Source organism: Ochotona curzoniae, unplaced genomic scaffold (genome assembly GCF_017591425.1).
Source record: "Ochotona curzoniae isolate NIBS_2020 unplaced genomic scaffold, NIBS_Ocur_1.0 contig_2210, whole genome shotgun sequence".
Lineage (NCBI taxonomy): Eukaryota > Metazoa > Chordata > Mammalia > Lagomorpha > Ochotonidae > Ochotona > Ochotona curzoniae.
Genome location: NW_024465369.1, coordinates 32393470 through 32410784, shown reverse-complemented (window position 1 = coordinate 32410784; position 17315 = coordinate 32393470). Strand labels below are relative to the sequence as shown.

Sequence of the window (17315 nt, the reverse complement as noted above, 5' to 3'; positions counted from 1 at the left end):
ATCCCAGCTATGCCATATATCTAGCATTATGGAAGAAATGGAAAAATACAAATTATAGTCTCTGCTCCTAGTCTCAAGTTATCAAAATGAATGCCATAGGTATTTCAGGTTAAAGGAATTTTTAAAATACCTTCAGGGCAGGAAGATGGCATTCCTTGAATTTAGTCAGTGTAAAGATGTCTAAGTCTCTTAAGACTAGTTATGTTACTTAAAGCTTCATGACTTACAAGTTATGAATTTGAAGTCTTGGGCTGGTGTTGTGGAGCTGCAAGCTAAGCTGCCAGTTGCAATGCTGGCATCCCTACCTTATGCCAGTTCAAGCCTGGCTCCCCTCCTCTCAGTCCAGCATCCTGCTGAAGCCCCTGCATGGGCAGAGAATGATCGCCCAAGTGCTTGGGCCTCTGCCGATAGGTTTCAAATGGAAGTGGCAAGTTTGTGTTGTAAATGTGTCATAGTAAAAGGATGTTTCTGGGTGTTGAATGAAGCTATTCACCGCTTCACATGGAAGTGCTTAATATGTGCCCGTCTATATTAAGTGGTGAATAACAGGATTGTTGTCTAAATGATTTTAAACCTTTTTAAGTTGGTGATTATAGTTTTATTTCATAGTTCAAAGACCAGAAGATTTAATTAATGATGGGTAAGAGCCAGTTCGTAAATGTGATTATTTTTAATTGTATGTCAGTACCATAAAACCTTGATTAAGTATAACTCCCAGTGCAGGAGATCGGCTTTCCTAGGAGCAGTGGTTCCTGCTGGGTAGATAAAGCCTTTAGGAAAGTGCTGTGGTTGGTCCCTGAACCTGAATATTCAGCTACCACAGATAAGCTCAAAGCCTTAAGATAAATGGTAGACCTGCACGTAAATTGGAGGAGAATGAAATACTTAACAGAATTTTTTAAATTAACACTAGAGTGTCTGAGGAAGAAAAAGCCTATGAGTAAGGGAAAAAAATGAAACTTCAAAGAGTTGTTTTCAACATACTTGTTTTTGTTTGTTTTAACCCACCCTCAAGGTTCAAAGATCACCCAACGTTAAATGAAAGATATTTATTACTTCATCTGCTTGGTAGAGGCGGCTTCAGTGAAGTTTATAAGGTAATGTGAATTTATTCTGTTTGCAGTGCAGTACAGAGATGCAGGCTACGATGGAGTTGAGAAACACTTGTCTTTGGTTTTATGTCCTCTTCTTGCTGTGACTTAACATTCTTTTATCTCTAAGGACAGTCCTTGCACCTGCACAGTCGCTTTGATATTTCGTGGCCACTCACTAATAGCCAGCCCGGTTGTAGTTACAACCTTCTGAATCAAGATGGGAAGCTAGCCACTTAATGCAGGGCATTGCGGAATTCATTGATTGTGCCCTTAATCTAAACGGGTCCCTAGTTTTTTTTTTTGTTTGTTTGTTTTTTTCAGGTCTCTACTTTTAACATGACCAAAATTTACCCAAATCTATGTATTCTTTAAAGCCATTGCTTTTTATTCATTGTGTTTATTGCTTTATACTTTTATTTTATATTGTATCTTTAAAAGTAGGATCTAGTTATGTATTTGAAAGGTAGAAACAGAGAGAGAGAGAGGGGACAGACAGAGCTCTTTATCTGCTAACTCACCCTCTGAATGGCCACGGCAGCCAGGGCCCGGCCAGTCTGGAGCATCTTGTCTCTGGCGTCTCCTGCAGCGTCCCATGCACTTGGGCATCTGCTGCTTTCCCGAGCACATTCACAGGGTGCTGGCTCTCAATTGGAGCAGCTAGGAGTCAGACCAGCTGTTGGCATGCAGGATGCCGCTGCAGTAGGTGGAGGCTTTACTCTCTATGCCACAGCTCCAACCCTACATTGTTGCTGAAGTTCTTACTCTATATTGTCAATTTAGAAGATTCTTTTTCACTTTTCAACTTTTTAATTCATTTAGATTTTTAATCGACTTTAATTAGCCAAGTTACCATCTGCTTCCACCCCAGGTTAAACCACGTTTACACACACACAAAGTACTTTGAAAATTTCATAGAAAAATAGCATGAAAACTTAAGTTTATTTAAGTATAGATTTTTGAAAGCATGGAGTTTGGGTGTTTTTTTTTTTTTAGAATATTTATTTCCCATTAACTTTTCAGAGGCTTCCTTGCTTCATGAAATTTCAAAACATTTTTACTCCAAAATAATTTTTTTACTTCCATTTCTCCTCAGACTTTTTGCCATCTTTGTGTCCCACTTTGCCATACAAGTGCCCTTCCTGTCTTTGTACATGGCTTCCTGTGGGTGTTTCAAAGGCATTGCAGATTCCTGTGGAAGTACAGGTTCTCTTCCTCTTCTTGAAAGCCCCCTCTCCTGAGACTGTTGCCTCACTTGGTGTGGCGCTGCCTTCACCTGCCTGGCTCCTGAGAAGTGCCAGAACCTTCCTTCATTCCTCCCAGCCCTCAGTTCTGCTCCCCAGGTGCACCTGTGGTGCCCACTGTCGCGAACACCATTTCTCTCTTCTAAGTGCAGCCCTCAGCCCTCTCGTCGCTCTGCTTACATAGCTGCCCTCTTCCAGCAGATTCATGCGCTTCTCCAGAGCATCGACTCCCCCCAGGTCACTGGGTGCTCCAGCTCGAGGGGGCTGTTTTGAAAGGCAGTCTGGTTGTCGGCCTTGTTCTGTGGCCCTGGAGCTTCTCCCGTGCTCTCAGGCTGAAGTCCTAGGGAACGCCATCCTACCGGCTCAGCTGCAGCTTCCCCGACCGCTGCTTCGCCTTTGGAGCTTATTTGGGCTGCCAGTTATCTTGTTTTACATTTTTGAATATCTGTTGGATGTTAAAATGTATCTAAGAAACAGACACTGAGGGGTCTCTGGTTTACTTGATTGACCTCCCAGATGCCTGTATCTGCCTGGCCTGGGCAAAATCAAACCAGGAGTTTGGCACTGCTACCTGCCAGCAGGCAGCAGGAATTGACAGTACAGCCAAAACTCAAACCCAGGAACTCTGATACCAGCTTGTGGCTATCCCAAGTGCTGTTTGCTGCTGCTGCTTGCTGCTGCTGCTTGCTTTCTTTTTTTTAATGTACTTTTCTTAAAGGCATATTTACAGAGGACAGAAAGATGAATCTTCATCTGCTGGTTCACTCACTCTCCACATAGCCAGAAAGGCCAGACATGAGCTGAGCTGAGCCGAGCTGATCCGAACCCAGGAGCCAAGAGCTTCTTCCAGGTCTCCCACGTGGGTGCAGGGTCCCAAGGCTCTGGGCTGTCCTCCGCTGTTTTCCCAGGCCACCAGCAGGGAGCTGGATCAGAAGGGTAGCAACCAGGACTCGAACTGATGCCCATGTGGGATCCCAATGATAATGTCATGGCACCGGCTCAAAGCTTTGATTCAGTTTAAGAACAAAGAGATTTGTTTATTGGAAAATCAAGTTAACAGATAGGGAGAGGCAGAGATACAGTCCATCCCCGAGATGGCCACAAGAGCCAGGCATGGGCTGAACTAGACTCAGGAGCTTCTTCTAGGGTTAATGTGCTATGCCACAGCACCAGGCCCAGATGACTGAATAAACTTGGGCATGTTGGTTAAAGCTCTGCTTCACTCTTTCCTTCTTGGAGTGTAACAGTATGTACCGTACAGGCCCACTGTAATGGTTAACTGAGGTATCACGGGTGCATTAATGCTTACGGAATATAAATTAATATGATTATTACTAGAAATCCTCCCTGTTTAGTTAGTCAAGGAATAGTCAACTTACTATTTCCTAGTTCTAACTTTAGGGAAGATGATGAGATTTAGATTCAGAGAATGTCAATTTTTTAAAAAATGTTTAAGGTTTATTTTTTGTTTATTTGAAAGGCAGTCAGGGAGAGAGAGGGAGGGACACCTTCCATCTACTGTTTGACTCCCCAGATGTTTGCAGCAGTTGGGGCTGGCTGCGCTGAGCCGGCAGCTTCATCCGCATCTCCCTCACGAGCACAGGGTTCTGCTGCCGTTCCAGGCATATGAACAGGGAACTGGATCAGAAGTGGAGCAGCAGGGACTTGAACCAGCACCCATATGGGACGCTGGCACTTCAGGCAGTGCCAGTCCCCCAAAACTGTTTTCTGTTTAACTTGGACAAGCATTAGGCATCCTGTGCCTTCCCACCTTTGAGGTCTCTTTCAATTCCTTTTTCTGATTTTACTTGATCCTAAGGCACACAGTTGAATGTGATAGTGGTAGAAATGTGCTTAAAGACCACAAGATTTAGGGGCAGGGAAATAATATAATTCACCTTGGGTTTAAAACTAAGTGGAGGGCCCGGCGCGGTGGCGCAAGTGGTTAAAGGTCCTCGCCTTGCACGCCCGGGATCCCATATGGGCGCCGGTTCTAATCCCGGCAGCCCCGCTTCCCTTCCAGCTCCCTGCCTGTGGCCTGGGAAAGCAGTCGAGGACGGCCCAAAGCTTTGGGAACCTGCACCCGCGTGGGAGACCCCGAAGAGGCTCCTGGCTTCGGATCGGCATAGTATCGGCCCGTTGCGCTCACTTGGGGAGTGAATCATCGGACGGAAGATCTTCCTCTCTGTCTCTCCTCTCTGTATATCCGCCTTTCCAATGAAAAAATAATAAAAATAAATCTTTAAAAAAAAAAAAAAAGATTTAAAAAAAAAAAAAAAAAACTAAGTGGAATCTAAAAATCACCAGTAGTAAGGTTAGCATCCACTCAGAGGTTGCTAGGCTGAGCTGAACCTCTTACAGACTTGCAAGACAGCTCTCTGCCACTGCCCAGTGGTACCCCCGTGGGCAGAACTCTTATGGAGAAATTGGAATATGTGCTGACTTCTGCATCAGCTAAAACTTAGAAACAGTTCTCTTTGACCCCTTTTATCAAGGCCCATTGCACTGGAAATTTTAAAAAGCAAGTTATAAGAAATAAAGAATTTAATCTTACACTGGGATAGGAAATTTCAAACCAGTTGCTCACTGATTACTATCAGACTATAGTTATTCAGTCCTTGTAGAAAGATTCAGCCACACTCATGTAATGTTGGGAGGAAAATGTGTTCCCTAGTTCACCAAAATCAACATATACTTAAGTAGCTTGGTAGTAGTATACTGAGAATTTTTTTTCTTGTGCTTTGTGATTGCCTGTGAATTTTATTCTTCATAAGCTTATTGACTTTTTTGTCTTAAATATACTTTTCTGTTTCTTTAAACTTAACAATAATAGTAATTAGCTCATCTTTGTTGGTTTTTTTTCTACGAGGCTTGTTTTCTAAATATGTCTTGTGCTGTACCCCATTTAATCCTCTTAACTGTAGCTTAGTAAGATAGACTGAGTTTCCATCTGTTCAAAGGGAAGCAGGACCTGAGAGAACATTCTTGACTACTGCATCCTGTAGCAAGTCTGATTTCATGCTTTTATGATTCTGTAGCAAAGTAGTCACTTTACAGTGTTGGCTGCTTGCTTTAGGTTAACTTGATAGGGAGGGAATGGCTGGAGAGTGGAGATTCTTTTTACTGAATATATAAGCAAAAGTTTTAAATGGTTATTTTTGTGTCTAAACTACAGTGGGTTAAATATAATAGCATTTGGGGTTAGTCATTTGAGACAACCAGGGAAATTTGGAGGCACATTGGATATTGAGAGTAAGAAATTATCAGTGCAGTTCATAATGATTTTTTCCTTTAGGTTTCTATCATGTCTTAGAAACACTGAAGAATTTGTGAGATGATCTGTTGTCCAAGATTTGTTCTGAAAATAATCCAGGGCTGATGGCAGAGTAGGTAGTGGGGGCAGTAAGAAATAGATGAATCAAGCACAGAATCATCGCAGTTTAAACTGAGGATTTATTATACTGCTGTTCATAACCATGTAGACTTGGAGTAGTTGGATAATTAATTTAAAAATAGAAAACATTGGGAAAAGACTTTTAAAGGCTTATCCAACCTTCCCCCCGCCCCCCAAGAAAGTGTTATAGGAATGGACATTGTGGCATAGAAGCTCCAGTGGCGAACCCATGGCATCCTGCTTCGTCCGCTTCTGATCTCGCCCTCTGCGTACCCAGGGAGGCAGCAGCTCGTGGTTCCAGTACTTGGGCCCTTCCGCCTGTCTGGAATTTGAGCTCCTGGCTGTGGCCTGGTCTAGTCCTGGTTGTTGTGGACATCTGAAAAGTGAACCAGCAAGTGGAAGATTAATCTCTTCCTCCTTGTACCTTTCAAATAGATGAAAATAGTAAACATTTAAAATAATTTAGCCATTTGTTTTCCTGGCTGCTTGCTAGTACTGTTAGAGGAAGTCAGTGTTAAAGAGTAACTGTTATAATTTATACTTGATTATAAAAACTCATTCTCTGATTTATCACTCTGGAGTTTTAGATCCTGCCTCTGATCATGAACGTGAACTGTGTATAGTCTTATTAGAGATGATCATAAAAAGTGTTTATTCTAATTCTATATTATTGCAAAAAACATCACCAAAATAAGGAAGTTTCTTAGCTATCCATTGGCCTATGGTCATAACTATTTTTTGCCTTGAATCCTCAGGCTTTTGACCTTTATGAACAAAGATATGCTGCTGTGAAGATCCATCAGCTTAATAAAAGCTGGAGAGATGAGAAAAAAGAAAACTACCACAAGTAAATATTGAGACTTTATGTATTTTAGACATTGAGTTTTTAATGGTCATGGAGAATTAACACTCTGTCTTCTTGTAGACATGCCTGCAGAGAGTATAGAATACACAAAGAACTGGATCACCCCAGGATAGTTAAACTCTATGATTATTTCTCCTTGGATACAGATACGTAAGTGAATAATGAGGACATGCTTGGGGTGGGCACTTGGTGCCATCGTGAAGAAGCTGTTAGGGATGCCCGCATCCTGTGTCAGAGTGCCTCACCCCTGTCCTGGCTTCCTGCTGGGTCTAGTCCACTCACGGAGCCAGCAGGTCAGGCTCACATCTCACCACCAATGTGGGGAGCCCCCGATACCTCCTGGGCTTGTGGCTCCAGCAGGTGTATGAGCAGTGTCCCAGCAGAGGGAAGACCTGTCAGACTGGCTGTTGCTTGCCCTAGCTGTCAGGGTCATGTTATCTCCATCGTGATTCTGAACTGCGGGATAATGTTTACATCTAATTGATTTCTCTCCATTACAGATTTTGTACAGTGCTAGAATACTGTGAAGGAAATGACTTGGATTTCTATTTGAAGCAACATAAGTTAATGTCAGAGAAAGAAGCTAGATCTATTGTAATGCAGATTGTGAATGCACTAAGATATCTCAACGAGATCAAACCCCCTATTATACATTACGATCTTAAGCCAGGTAACTTACATGTCTAACTCTTACAAGTTCCAAAGAATCTAATTTCTAAAAGCCTTTAAGTTACCGTAAATGTGGCTTTTGGTTTAGTTTTTAAAACTTGAGTGGGATGCTGATAGAGTAAAAAGTCATTTTATTACATCACTACATTCATTTTACTTCCAAGAAGGTAAAAATGTTTTTTCACATATCACTTTAAAAATCTTAGGAAACATCCTGTTGGTAGATGGAACAGCATGTGGAGAAATCAAAATCACTGATTTTGGCCTGTCCAAGATTATGGATGATGACAGCTACGGTGTGGACGGAATGGACCTAACTTCCCAAGGCGCAGGCACATACTGGTAAGTGTTGGATCACAAAGAGCAGAATTAGCCAGACTAGTGCCTAGGGTTTGATGAGCATTTACATGGAGCCTCTGAGCTGAAGGAGACCCCATGGTTAGCCACCTTCTCTCTATGCTTAACCACAAATATCTACAAACTAGCAATTCAGGGACTTGACATTAACAGTTAACTTTAGTACCAACCAGTCACAGAAACTCCTATGAATAACTGAGGGATTTTTTTTCCTCAGTGCTAGAATCATGTTTATGATGAACCTAAATACTTACATCAATTATTCCAAGCCTGTCAAGCTTTGTGGATGTTTTATGGCTGTAGATCTTGTGGGTTAATCTGAATGAATGCCATCCCTTCAGCATACTGAGGTGTTGACCAAAAACACATTGATACGAATTGACTACTTTCAGAATATGAGCTTACCAGAAGAAACGAAATGAATAGGGAGATTATTGTCACAGTCCTGCTCAGTGAAGCTGGGGACACTTAACACTTATGGGACTTAAGTTTCCTCATATTCTGGAATGTTTGCCAGTTCCACAAAATTCCATAGATCTGAATAAATATTTCCAATGAGTGGGAATTAAGGGTTCAGATTCTGCTTGTGGCAATTCAAGGAACAGGAATAAGATAACGTGGCATCCCCACAGTGTTGAGAAACTTAACAGTTCAAAGCAGCAGTCACCCTGGAAATCATCCTTGTCAGTCAGTTCTTAGTTGTTGACTGTGGTCCAGTTGTTGGCCCCGTGAGCCTCCCGTGTCTTCACCATGGCATTGCCACTTGCTCTCCTACTGGGGAAAGGTATCAGACCGGGAAGTTTCCATTGGGACTGTGCAGAAAGAATTATCTTTCATTCCAAGAGACAAAGTGTTTGTATCATGTGGGAAAAAAAGATCACTCTCTGGTCTCATGTAATTACCCTCTAAGTAGCAGAGGGCTTGTTTTTCCACCTTCCATCCTTTAGCTTAGAGATGATGTGCCTGCTATTTCAGAGTCTCCCAATTTCACCTATACCAAAATACACACTTAGTAAAAGTGATACACTGTTTTACAAGGTTTTAAAAGTAGGGATTGTTATCTTTTCCTTTTTATTGCCCGAAACTAGGTATTTACCTCCTGAGTGTTTTGTAGTTGGAAAAGAGCCGCCCAAGATTTCCAACAAGGTTGACGTGTGGTCAGTTGGGGTCATCTTCTTCCAGTGTCTCTATGGTAGAAAGGTAAGTTCCATTAGCTCAGCTTACAGAGAAGTGAAGTGTTTTCTCTGCTTAAATGCCTTCCATGGAAAGCCTTTCCTCCTGCAGTATCTATGCATGGAAACTATTCCCTTAATAAACATTCTTTTCCTAATCAGAAGACTAGGGTCAAACACCTCAACATCCTCCATTCTCTATACTTTTAAAAAAAAATTTATCTATATTGCAAAGTCAGAGAGGAAGATCTTCCATCCGTTGATCCACTCCCCCAGTGGCTTTAATGCCAGGAGCCTCTTCCGGGTCTCCCACATGGATGCAGGGTCCCAAAGCCTCGGGCCGTCCTCGACTGCTTTCCCAGACAAGCAGGGAGCTGGATGGGAAGCGGGGCCTTGGGGATTAGAATCAGTGCCCACATGGGATCCCGACTTGTGCAAGGCAAGGACTTCAGCTGCTAGGCCACCGCGCCGGACACTCTATTTCTTTAAACCTCCCGCTGTAGCCTCAGGGAAATTCCTCCCCAATTTCCTTTGAATGTCAGACAGTGAAGGGCAAGCCACTCGGATATACTAGTCCGCACGCCTGCCTGGCCATTGCTGTCAGTGAGCCCTGTGCTCTGCCACCTGAGCTTGGGTTTGGATACAATTTATTCTGAAATACATAAGTGAAGTTTGATTGGAAAACAAAGGTTACATTGCAGTTCATGCTTGTAACTCACCTTGTGATGACAGTCGACTTCTGTTTCCTCCGTGTGGCCGTTATGTAGCGGTTAGCTAGCTGCTCGCTGCCTGCTGTCCATTGTTTCTGTGTTCCAAACAACACGGGATGGGATTTTAAAGCACAAGTCACTGATTTTCTATATGTATCTGACATTTTGTGATGTTAATTTTGGTATCTTTTTCCCTTTTTTAAAAGCCATTTGGTCACAATCAATCTCAGCAAGACATTCTTCAAGAAAATACAATATTAAAAGCCACAGAAGTTCAGTTCCCTGTGAAGCCAGTTGTAAGCAGTGAAGCCAAGGTACTAAGTTCATAAGTCTTAAACATTGCCTTTCCTGTAAGTCCTTAGTAGTACACAATGCAAGCCAAGTTGCCAGAGCAAACTCTGAGGCGGCAGAAGGAATGTGGCTGGGCAGTTGGCCCCTTGTCCGTACGGACAGTATTTTAAAATCAGATTTCAAGAAATATGCATATTGTGACCAATTATGCATGGATTTCACCAACGTTTTCCATGAATATTAGGAGCTCCCTGGGTCTCTCCCTCCTCTTGAGACACCCCATCTCCCGGCTTTCTCTGAGGAAGCGCTTCCCCTTCCCTGCTCACCCGGTCCCTTCGCAAATAAACTGTTCTGTCTGCACAAAAATAAAATATTAAGTGCTCCCGAGTACATCCTTGTCAGTGATTTCTCCTAATCTAGTATGTGCCTTTTTTGCTTTAAATCAATATTGGTAAACAACACTAATTTATAATTTAAAGGAAAATATAAAATAATTAATGTAGTTGAACTCAGACAAGTATCTATATAATTTCTTTCATTACACATGAGAAAGAAGTTACTTATAAACTGTTACATTTGCTCTCCGACTCCCAAAGAAAAAAAGGTGAATTTCACAGCTTCAATCCTGAGTAGGACAAGCCAGGCACATTGGGAGGCACTGTGGTGCAGTGGATTAAGCTACCACATGGAAAGCCTGCATCCCATAGTCACATGCCAAGGTGGGCCCTGCAGCTTTTAACCCAGCTTTGTGCTGTGATGGTTGGTGGTCATCTGAGGGTGTGCCAGGGAATAGAAAAGTCTCTTTGCATTTCAAATAAAATTCTTTTAAGGTTAAATTTTATTTGAAATGTAGATTTACAGAGAGGAGAGACTGAGAAAGATTTTCCATGCACTGGCTCACTCCCCAAATGGCCATACTGTCTTCTGCTTAGCCAGGAGCTGGAAGGGAAGTAGAACAGCTGGGACTCAAAGTAGTGTGCCCCCAATCTACTGCAGCACGGTGCTGGCCCTACACACACACAGGCCAGACCCTGGAGATGCAGAAGTAGCAGTCATCGTCTGGGCAGTCCTAACATAGGTATCCTGGATGGGGCCTGAGCCAGACTCAGGATGCCAGTTAACACAGATAACAATTTGTGTATGCTTCTGAAGACATGCCATACTTAAATGTTTTATTTTAAAGCCTAGTGTCCAGGAATTTAGACGTGAAGTCCAGGACTTCAGAGAGTTCATGGAAAATGGAATCAGAGGAGGAGTTTATTTTAATGTCCCCAATTTGATATTCATTCAGTTTTTTTCCATACTCCCCCATATTCATAAGCTTCATGAAGACCCTTATATGTAAAACTGATTTAAGATGATTAAAGATTGTGTTCCTTTGGCCTTTTGAACAGTAATCTAGGAAACAAAAACCCTAATGCTACAGTTTTAAGAAACTTCTTTTCTCATACAGGCCTTTATAAGACGCTGTTTGGCGTATCGAAAAGAAGATCGATTTGACGTGCACCAACTGGCAAATGACCCGTACCTCCTCCCACACATGAGAAGATCGAATTCTTCAGGAAACCTGCACATGGCTGGGCTGACGGCATCCCCGACACCCCCCTCGTCAAGCATAATTACTTACTGACTCCTCCAAAGCTGGCATGGGATCTTTGGAATGCTTCCAGATGCACACTTGCGTTTGAAAGCATTTGAGCACCGGCTTCATTTCCACATGAGACCTGGTTAAGAACCGCGTCTTGACAGCGTCGTCGGTGTGAGTGGATCATGGACGATGACCGAGCGCACACTTCCCAGCATCCACCGTGAGCAGCACAGGGAGACTGCCTGTTGCAGACAGAGGAAGGCCATGTGAAGACACAAGAAAACCTGGCTTTCCTGTTTATCTGGGGAACATTGTAAATAACGTTTATAGTACCTAAATACATTTGATTGTTACTAGAGAGTTCTAATACGAAGGGTAGTTTTTCATTATTTAAAAACACAAGGGGGGAAATGAGACGTTTCTAACACAAGAACTACAGTGCCTGGATACATTCTTCAGCGTTTGGCAGTTCACCTGCTGAGACCAAAGTAAGAACTGAGTGCCGGCGACGGTGGTGTTTATAGTGCAGAATGTGAGACTCTGGACAGAGCTAGGCTTTCTCATTTACCAAGTTGTACCTCGAAACCCCCACTTGTCCTTTTTTCCCACTGGTTATATTAAAGGGGGAGCTGTTATTCCTAGACGCTCTCCACCTTTGACAAAATCAGCTGCTTGTTTGGAAGTCAGTTGAATTCACTGAATTATAACATCTCTAGTGATTTCAACATGTTTGAATTGCCAACAGGTATTTTTTGTTACCAGGCCTTGTTCATTAAAACAAGTGACAGTATGTAACCAAATGCAGACTAGTTCTATGCAGGATAATGATAAATTCCCTTCTCGCTCTATTGTAAATTACTGTACAGGTGTCATTTCAATTACTAAGTTTCAGCAGCTTATTCTTGTACAAATGTTTAAAAATATGGCTTTTCTAATTGGATATTGTATTTTTTTTAAGTCTTCTTGAAGGCGCTTTAATTGCTGCTAAATGATGTTGCTTCTTTGCTAAAAAAAAACAAAAAACAAAAAACAAAAAAAATGGAATGAATTCCTTGCAGGTTCTAGTTGACTGTACGTGATGGAGATCTTAAAGCAGGCTTTCATTAACCATTGAGTCATGTAAAAATGATCCACGTGATCAGTCTGTTGGGCTCTAGGGCTGTGGAGCACATAGATACTAGATTTATAGTGTTCAGGTTACTCTACATTTCTAGAAGGTTCTTATCAGCAAGGTGGGGTAATGGTCCCATAAACAAGTTTCTTGTGGTTTGTACAGATTTGTTAAAATGTGAACATTTTCCAACTGCCTTGTATGGTAGAAACCAATCTTTTTTCAGGACACTGTTTTTCATTTCTCTAAGGATTTTTTTCTCTGTCATCACAGCCATGATGCTTACCTGTAAGCTGTCCGTGTTGCAGAAAAAGGAGGCTGTACTCACCACAGATGCTCCTCATCATTGTACAGTTGAACTGTGGCTCTTAGCTCTGATGTTGCAAGCCATTTTGTGGGTTTTTTTTTTTTTTCATTGTACATAGACACATTGTCTAAGATGCTGCTGAAATTGTAGAGAATGTAGCCAAAACAGTAATAAACAATGACAGTTAAAATGTAAAGACTGAAAATTACATCAAAGGGAGCTTTCAAGATTTAGGCTACTGACCGTCTTAGCCCTTAATCAGCTGAATCAATTCTTTAAGTATACTTCAAGACAAGTACAAAATGTCTCATGCTGTTAGGTATACTAATAACCATTATCAACGCCAGTCCTGGGGGACTGACAGTGCTGTTGGGACTGGCTTGAGGGCCAAACCTGTTGCTCCAAAGATTAAGACAGAAATCCTGGTTTTTTGCAATTTTTTTTAAAAGAACCCTGACACAGTACTGAAGTGTTATCATTGCTTGAGTGCTTTAGTGCTGCCTGCATATTTCTCTAGTTTTGTTTGAATTTTCACCTTTCTGAATCTTAAAGTACCCTCATGGAATAACTGCTGAAGCCCTGACTTACAGGGAAATGCCTAGTTTTAAGATTGTGCTGAGGTATACAGTGGATGTATAAATATGAGATTGAATAAATAGTATAGACTTAGATTGCTGCTTCACTATATTACTTTTTAATAAATGACTGTTAGTGGCAAATGCAGAAATAGAGGAAAATAAGCCATACAAGAAAATGGATTTAAGTGACATGTTCAAATCAAAAACTAGAGGAGTGAAGCTGGCATTTAGACTAGAGATTAAGATGCTATACAACTTGGGTCCCTGGCTGCAGCTTCCCGCTAAGGCAGACAGAGGGGCGGGGCAGTGGGTCCCTGCCATCCACCTTAAAGCCCTACAGTGAAATGTCAGTCTCTGGACTTGAGGCTGTGGGGGACTGAACCGCTAGGACACTTGTCTCCCTGGACAGAGGCTGGGTAAAAGACATGAATCTACATGAAGACCAGTGTCATCCTCCTGAGGTTTCCCTGAACAAATGCTACAGATCTGGGGTAACATCCCAGCGACCCAGCAGTGGCTAAAGAACAGAATGAAATCTGCCCATTCATTTCACAATCACTTAGGCACAGTCTATGGTTGTGATGCCTGTCCTCAAGGCCAGGGTCTGCAGGCAGCAGCCCTGGGGCAAGGAAGAGTGGACACTTCCTGCAGTTCATTGTATAATTCCTGTTTGATTTGAATAGGCAGTAGGATCTGTACCTTGAAGAGACACTTGGTTGTTTCTAATAGACTGACATTTTTTCCTTATGCCGCCATCCCCCTCTAAAAATGATCTTGAGTTAAATGAGCACACTTCCTCCAAGACCTACACAAAGCCTAGACGTGGACTTGAAGTGAAGCATCGCAAGAGTACATCGCTGTCTTGCTGTCCGTTACCTGATGCGCTTTGGTGGCGTTCACACGCAGGCTGCACAGTCCTCCAGGTCACCAGCCACTCAGATCTGATTACATCACTGCTGAGTTTTTCTCAGAAAACAGCCTGGCTTTTAGAGGTGCGGGGGCAGGCTCTGTAAGTTTACTGCACGTTGTCACAGACTATCTGACCATTTCCCTTCCAGAGTTCTTAAGATTTAATCGAAGTATACTTTTAGCAGCTAATTTTTAAGTTTTGTTGCCATAATTCTAGTTTCTGGGCTTTAGTTCATTCTGCAGCAGTTTTAGAATTTATATAACTTGGCTGAACAAGTAGTTCCATTTCCTAAAACACCATTTACCTTCCCTGCGCTCACCTTTTCTGTCCCATTTCTGAGAAATTCATTCTTTACCATACTCTCCAGATCTTTAACTAGAAAGATGTGAGTAAAGTGCCTAAACGAGTTTGCACAGAGCCAGGAAAGCACAAAATACCGGAGTCACTTTGTCATTCATCTGCAGTAACAGGGTCCTGTGACCTCCCTCCCATGCATGTGACTATTTTAATAAGGAAATAAGATGAACCGAGAGTTGGAAACTGCCTTCTCTGGTTGCAGTGCGGACACACACTGCCTGCCTGTGTGCCAGATTCCTCATGCGAGAACAGCACTTGCCTTTGACTGACTGTTGAGTGAATGGATTCATGTATACAAAAACACTTCAAAAGTTTGTGGAAAACGGAATTAAAAGATGTTTATTTCAGTGCAAAATTGTGAAATTCATGCAGTATATCATGCACATTTTTCCTGAACTTTAAGATCCCTCTTATACATAGATTACAAACTTTTTTGCACCAAAATTAACTTTTCTTTTAATTTTCCATGAACTTTTTGAGGTACCCTTGCTTCTTCTGACCAGATATATATGCTTTGTGGTTTAAGCATTCTTTAAGTAAATAGAGCTGTGTTAAGGGACAGCTCAAGCACTTGTCTTTATTACAAAAAGTAGAGGGTATTAGTAACCTGCTAGGAGATGAGCTTATCTTCGGGCTTTGCTACGACATATAAGGAAAGTGTCCATTTTGCTAGTAATTGGAAACTGCTTAAGCCACGTTGCATTTTCCATGGGGAAAGTCATTCTATAAATTTAATAATTCCTTCCCCTATGTGTGGGCTGAGAAATACAAAACTGGCCCTAGTAAAACCCTCTGCTTCTACAGTAACTGGAAGGAGGCAATCCTGCCTGTCTTGAACTGCACTAAGAGGCAGCCAAGTGATTTGTTTTGGACTTGTAATATAAACATTCCAGAAAACCCCTTTCCCTCTGATACACAAACGAACCATCTTGGCATGAGAACCATTTCCTCCCCTAGGTCACAGAGTTGGATTAGAACCATGTTGGGAGCGTGGACAGCCAGGGCAGCTGGCCACTGCCGCAGTTCAGACTCGAAGCGGACCCTGATCCGCTCAGGGCAGGAGGTGGCAGTGGTCTGAGCCTGTGCCACACCCACATGACCTCATGTACTCTGGTAAATGAGCATCAGTCATGAGACAGAAACAGTAGCATCTATGGTTTTCTCCGTGCAGCTGCCAGGAGCCTAGCCCGGACTTGTTTGTGAAGTGAATAGTTTGGGCTTGGATTCCCCATAAGCTGAAGTCTCTGTGGTGGCACTGAGGTGCGTTACATAGGCTGAGAGCAACACGAATAGCATGTTCATCTCCTAGCAGAAAAGTTACTCAGACATGCAAAACTCCAAACTAGACAGTGTCTCAGGGAACTCACCAGCACAGCTCTCCTCCCCGCGTGGGCTGGAGCTTCCGGGCCACCTCCCCTCGGCTCCACTCACACCACCCTGTGACTACAGAAGAGTAAGAGTCTGATTGTCAGGTGCCTCAAAAGTGGCTCATGCTGTTAGCTCTAAGATCAGTAAGGGACAGACTGCAGTACACACGTGCTCCCTGGAAACACAAAGGCACCCCTGGTTGCAGTGCCGTAGCTCAGCACTGGCCTTTACTCGAGAGAGCTCCCGTCATAAGCCGCTGGCATCCTCAGTGTCCAGCACACATCGAACCGGCCCGCTCAGGAGTCCCTAACTGCCCCAGGTGACCTCACCTGCCTTCTCCCCACGCAGAATTCGGGGTGATAATCACTTCGCGACAGTTGTCAGTGTCTGTGTTGTACATGTAAAGCTTCAGGGGCTTGGCTTCGTGCGTCTCAATCAGGCTGAACAGATCTTCCGACTGCAAAAGCACAGACAACAAGGTCTCGTCACGTTGGCACACAGTGAGCTGAATCCGTCGATCTCACCTGCCTACCATCGGAGTCACCTGGGAAATTTCAGGGGCTGCTGTGAGGACTCAATCGGCCAATCCTCCACCCATGGGCAACTGCAGCCCAAACAGGCCCTGGTTCACACCCCCACTGCTGCACTTCAGATCCAGCTCCCTGCTTATGGCCGGGAAGGCAGCAGAAGATGGTTCAAGTTCTTAGGCTCCTGAAGCCACTGGGAAACCCAAAAAAGGTTCCTAGCCCCTGACTTTGGATCGGCTCAGCTCTGGCTGTTGGGGCCATTTGGGGCGTGAAGCAGCAGATGTAAGTTACAGCTCTCCTCTTGGTAAATCTGCCTTTCCAATAATAATAATAATAATAAAAATAATAATTAACCTTCAAAAATAGTGAATAAAACAAAGACTTCAGGGGGAAGGGCCAGCACTGTGGCAGAGCCAACTAAGCCTCCACCTGCCATGCTAAGCTCCCGAAAGAACACCTGGGCCCTCAATTAGCTTTCATCCTCCACTCCCAGTCCTCCCGCCCAAGGCCACAGCCCTTGGCACCCTGTGGCACCATGGACCACCTGGGGTGGCCAGGGACCACAACCAGACCGCAGCTTCCCAACCACCCCGGCTCCCCAGGGCGCACAACTTCCTCTACACACAACACAGTCCTCTGCGCTCGTCCGACCTCCTTCAGGTCCAACGACTTAGCTCAGTCCCCCGGGACTCTCACAGGTGCACCTGGTACTCCAGGCCAGCCGCGGGGCTCGGGCGAGAGCTCCACCGCACACTTCCGGACGCGGCAGTGGGCCG

General features: G+C 43.5%; 1 protein-coding gene across 2 annotated transcripts in view; it reads left to right on the top strand.

The window, feature by feature from the left end:
• TLK1 (tousled like kinase 1) overlaps positions 1 to 13470 on the top strand; it is a 143471-nt gene extending 130001 nt beyond the window's left edge. For both annotated transcript variants that reach the window (XM_040971701.1, XM_040971702.1), the window contains 8 exons: positions 1016 to 1097; positions 6485 to 6576; positions 6655 to 6744; positions 7095 to 7264; positions 7470 to 7605; positions 8709 to 8820; positions 9709 to 9816; positions 11247 to 13470. In XM_040971701.1, coding sequence (XP_040827635.1) covers positions 1016 to 1097; positions 6485 to 6576; positions 6655 to 6744; positions 7095 to 7264; positions 7470 to 7605; positions 8709 to 8820; positions 9709 to 9816; positions 11247 to 11423 — 967 coding nt within the window. In that variant the 3' untranslated portion in view covers positions 11424 to 13470. The remainder of the gene's footprint in view (positions 1 to 1015; positions 1098 to 6484; positions 6577 to 6654; positions 6745 to 7094; positions 7265 to 7469; positions 7606 to 8708; positions 8821 to 9708; positions 9817 to 11246) is intronic.
• The last annotated feature ends 3845 nt before the right edge of the window (positions 13471 to 17315 follow it).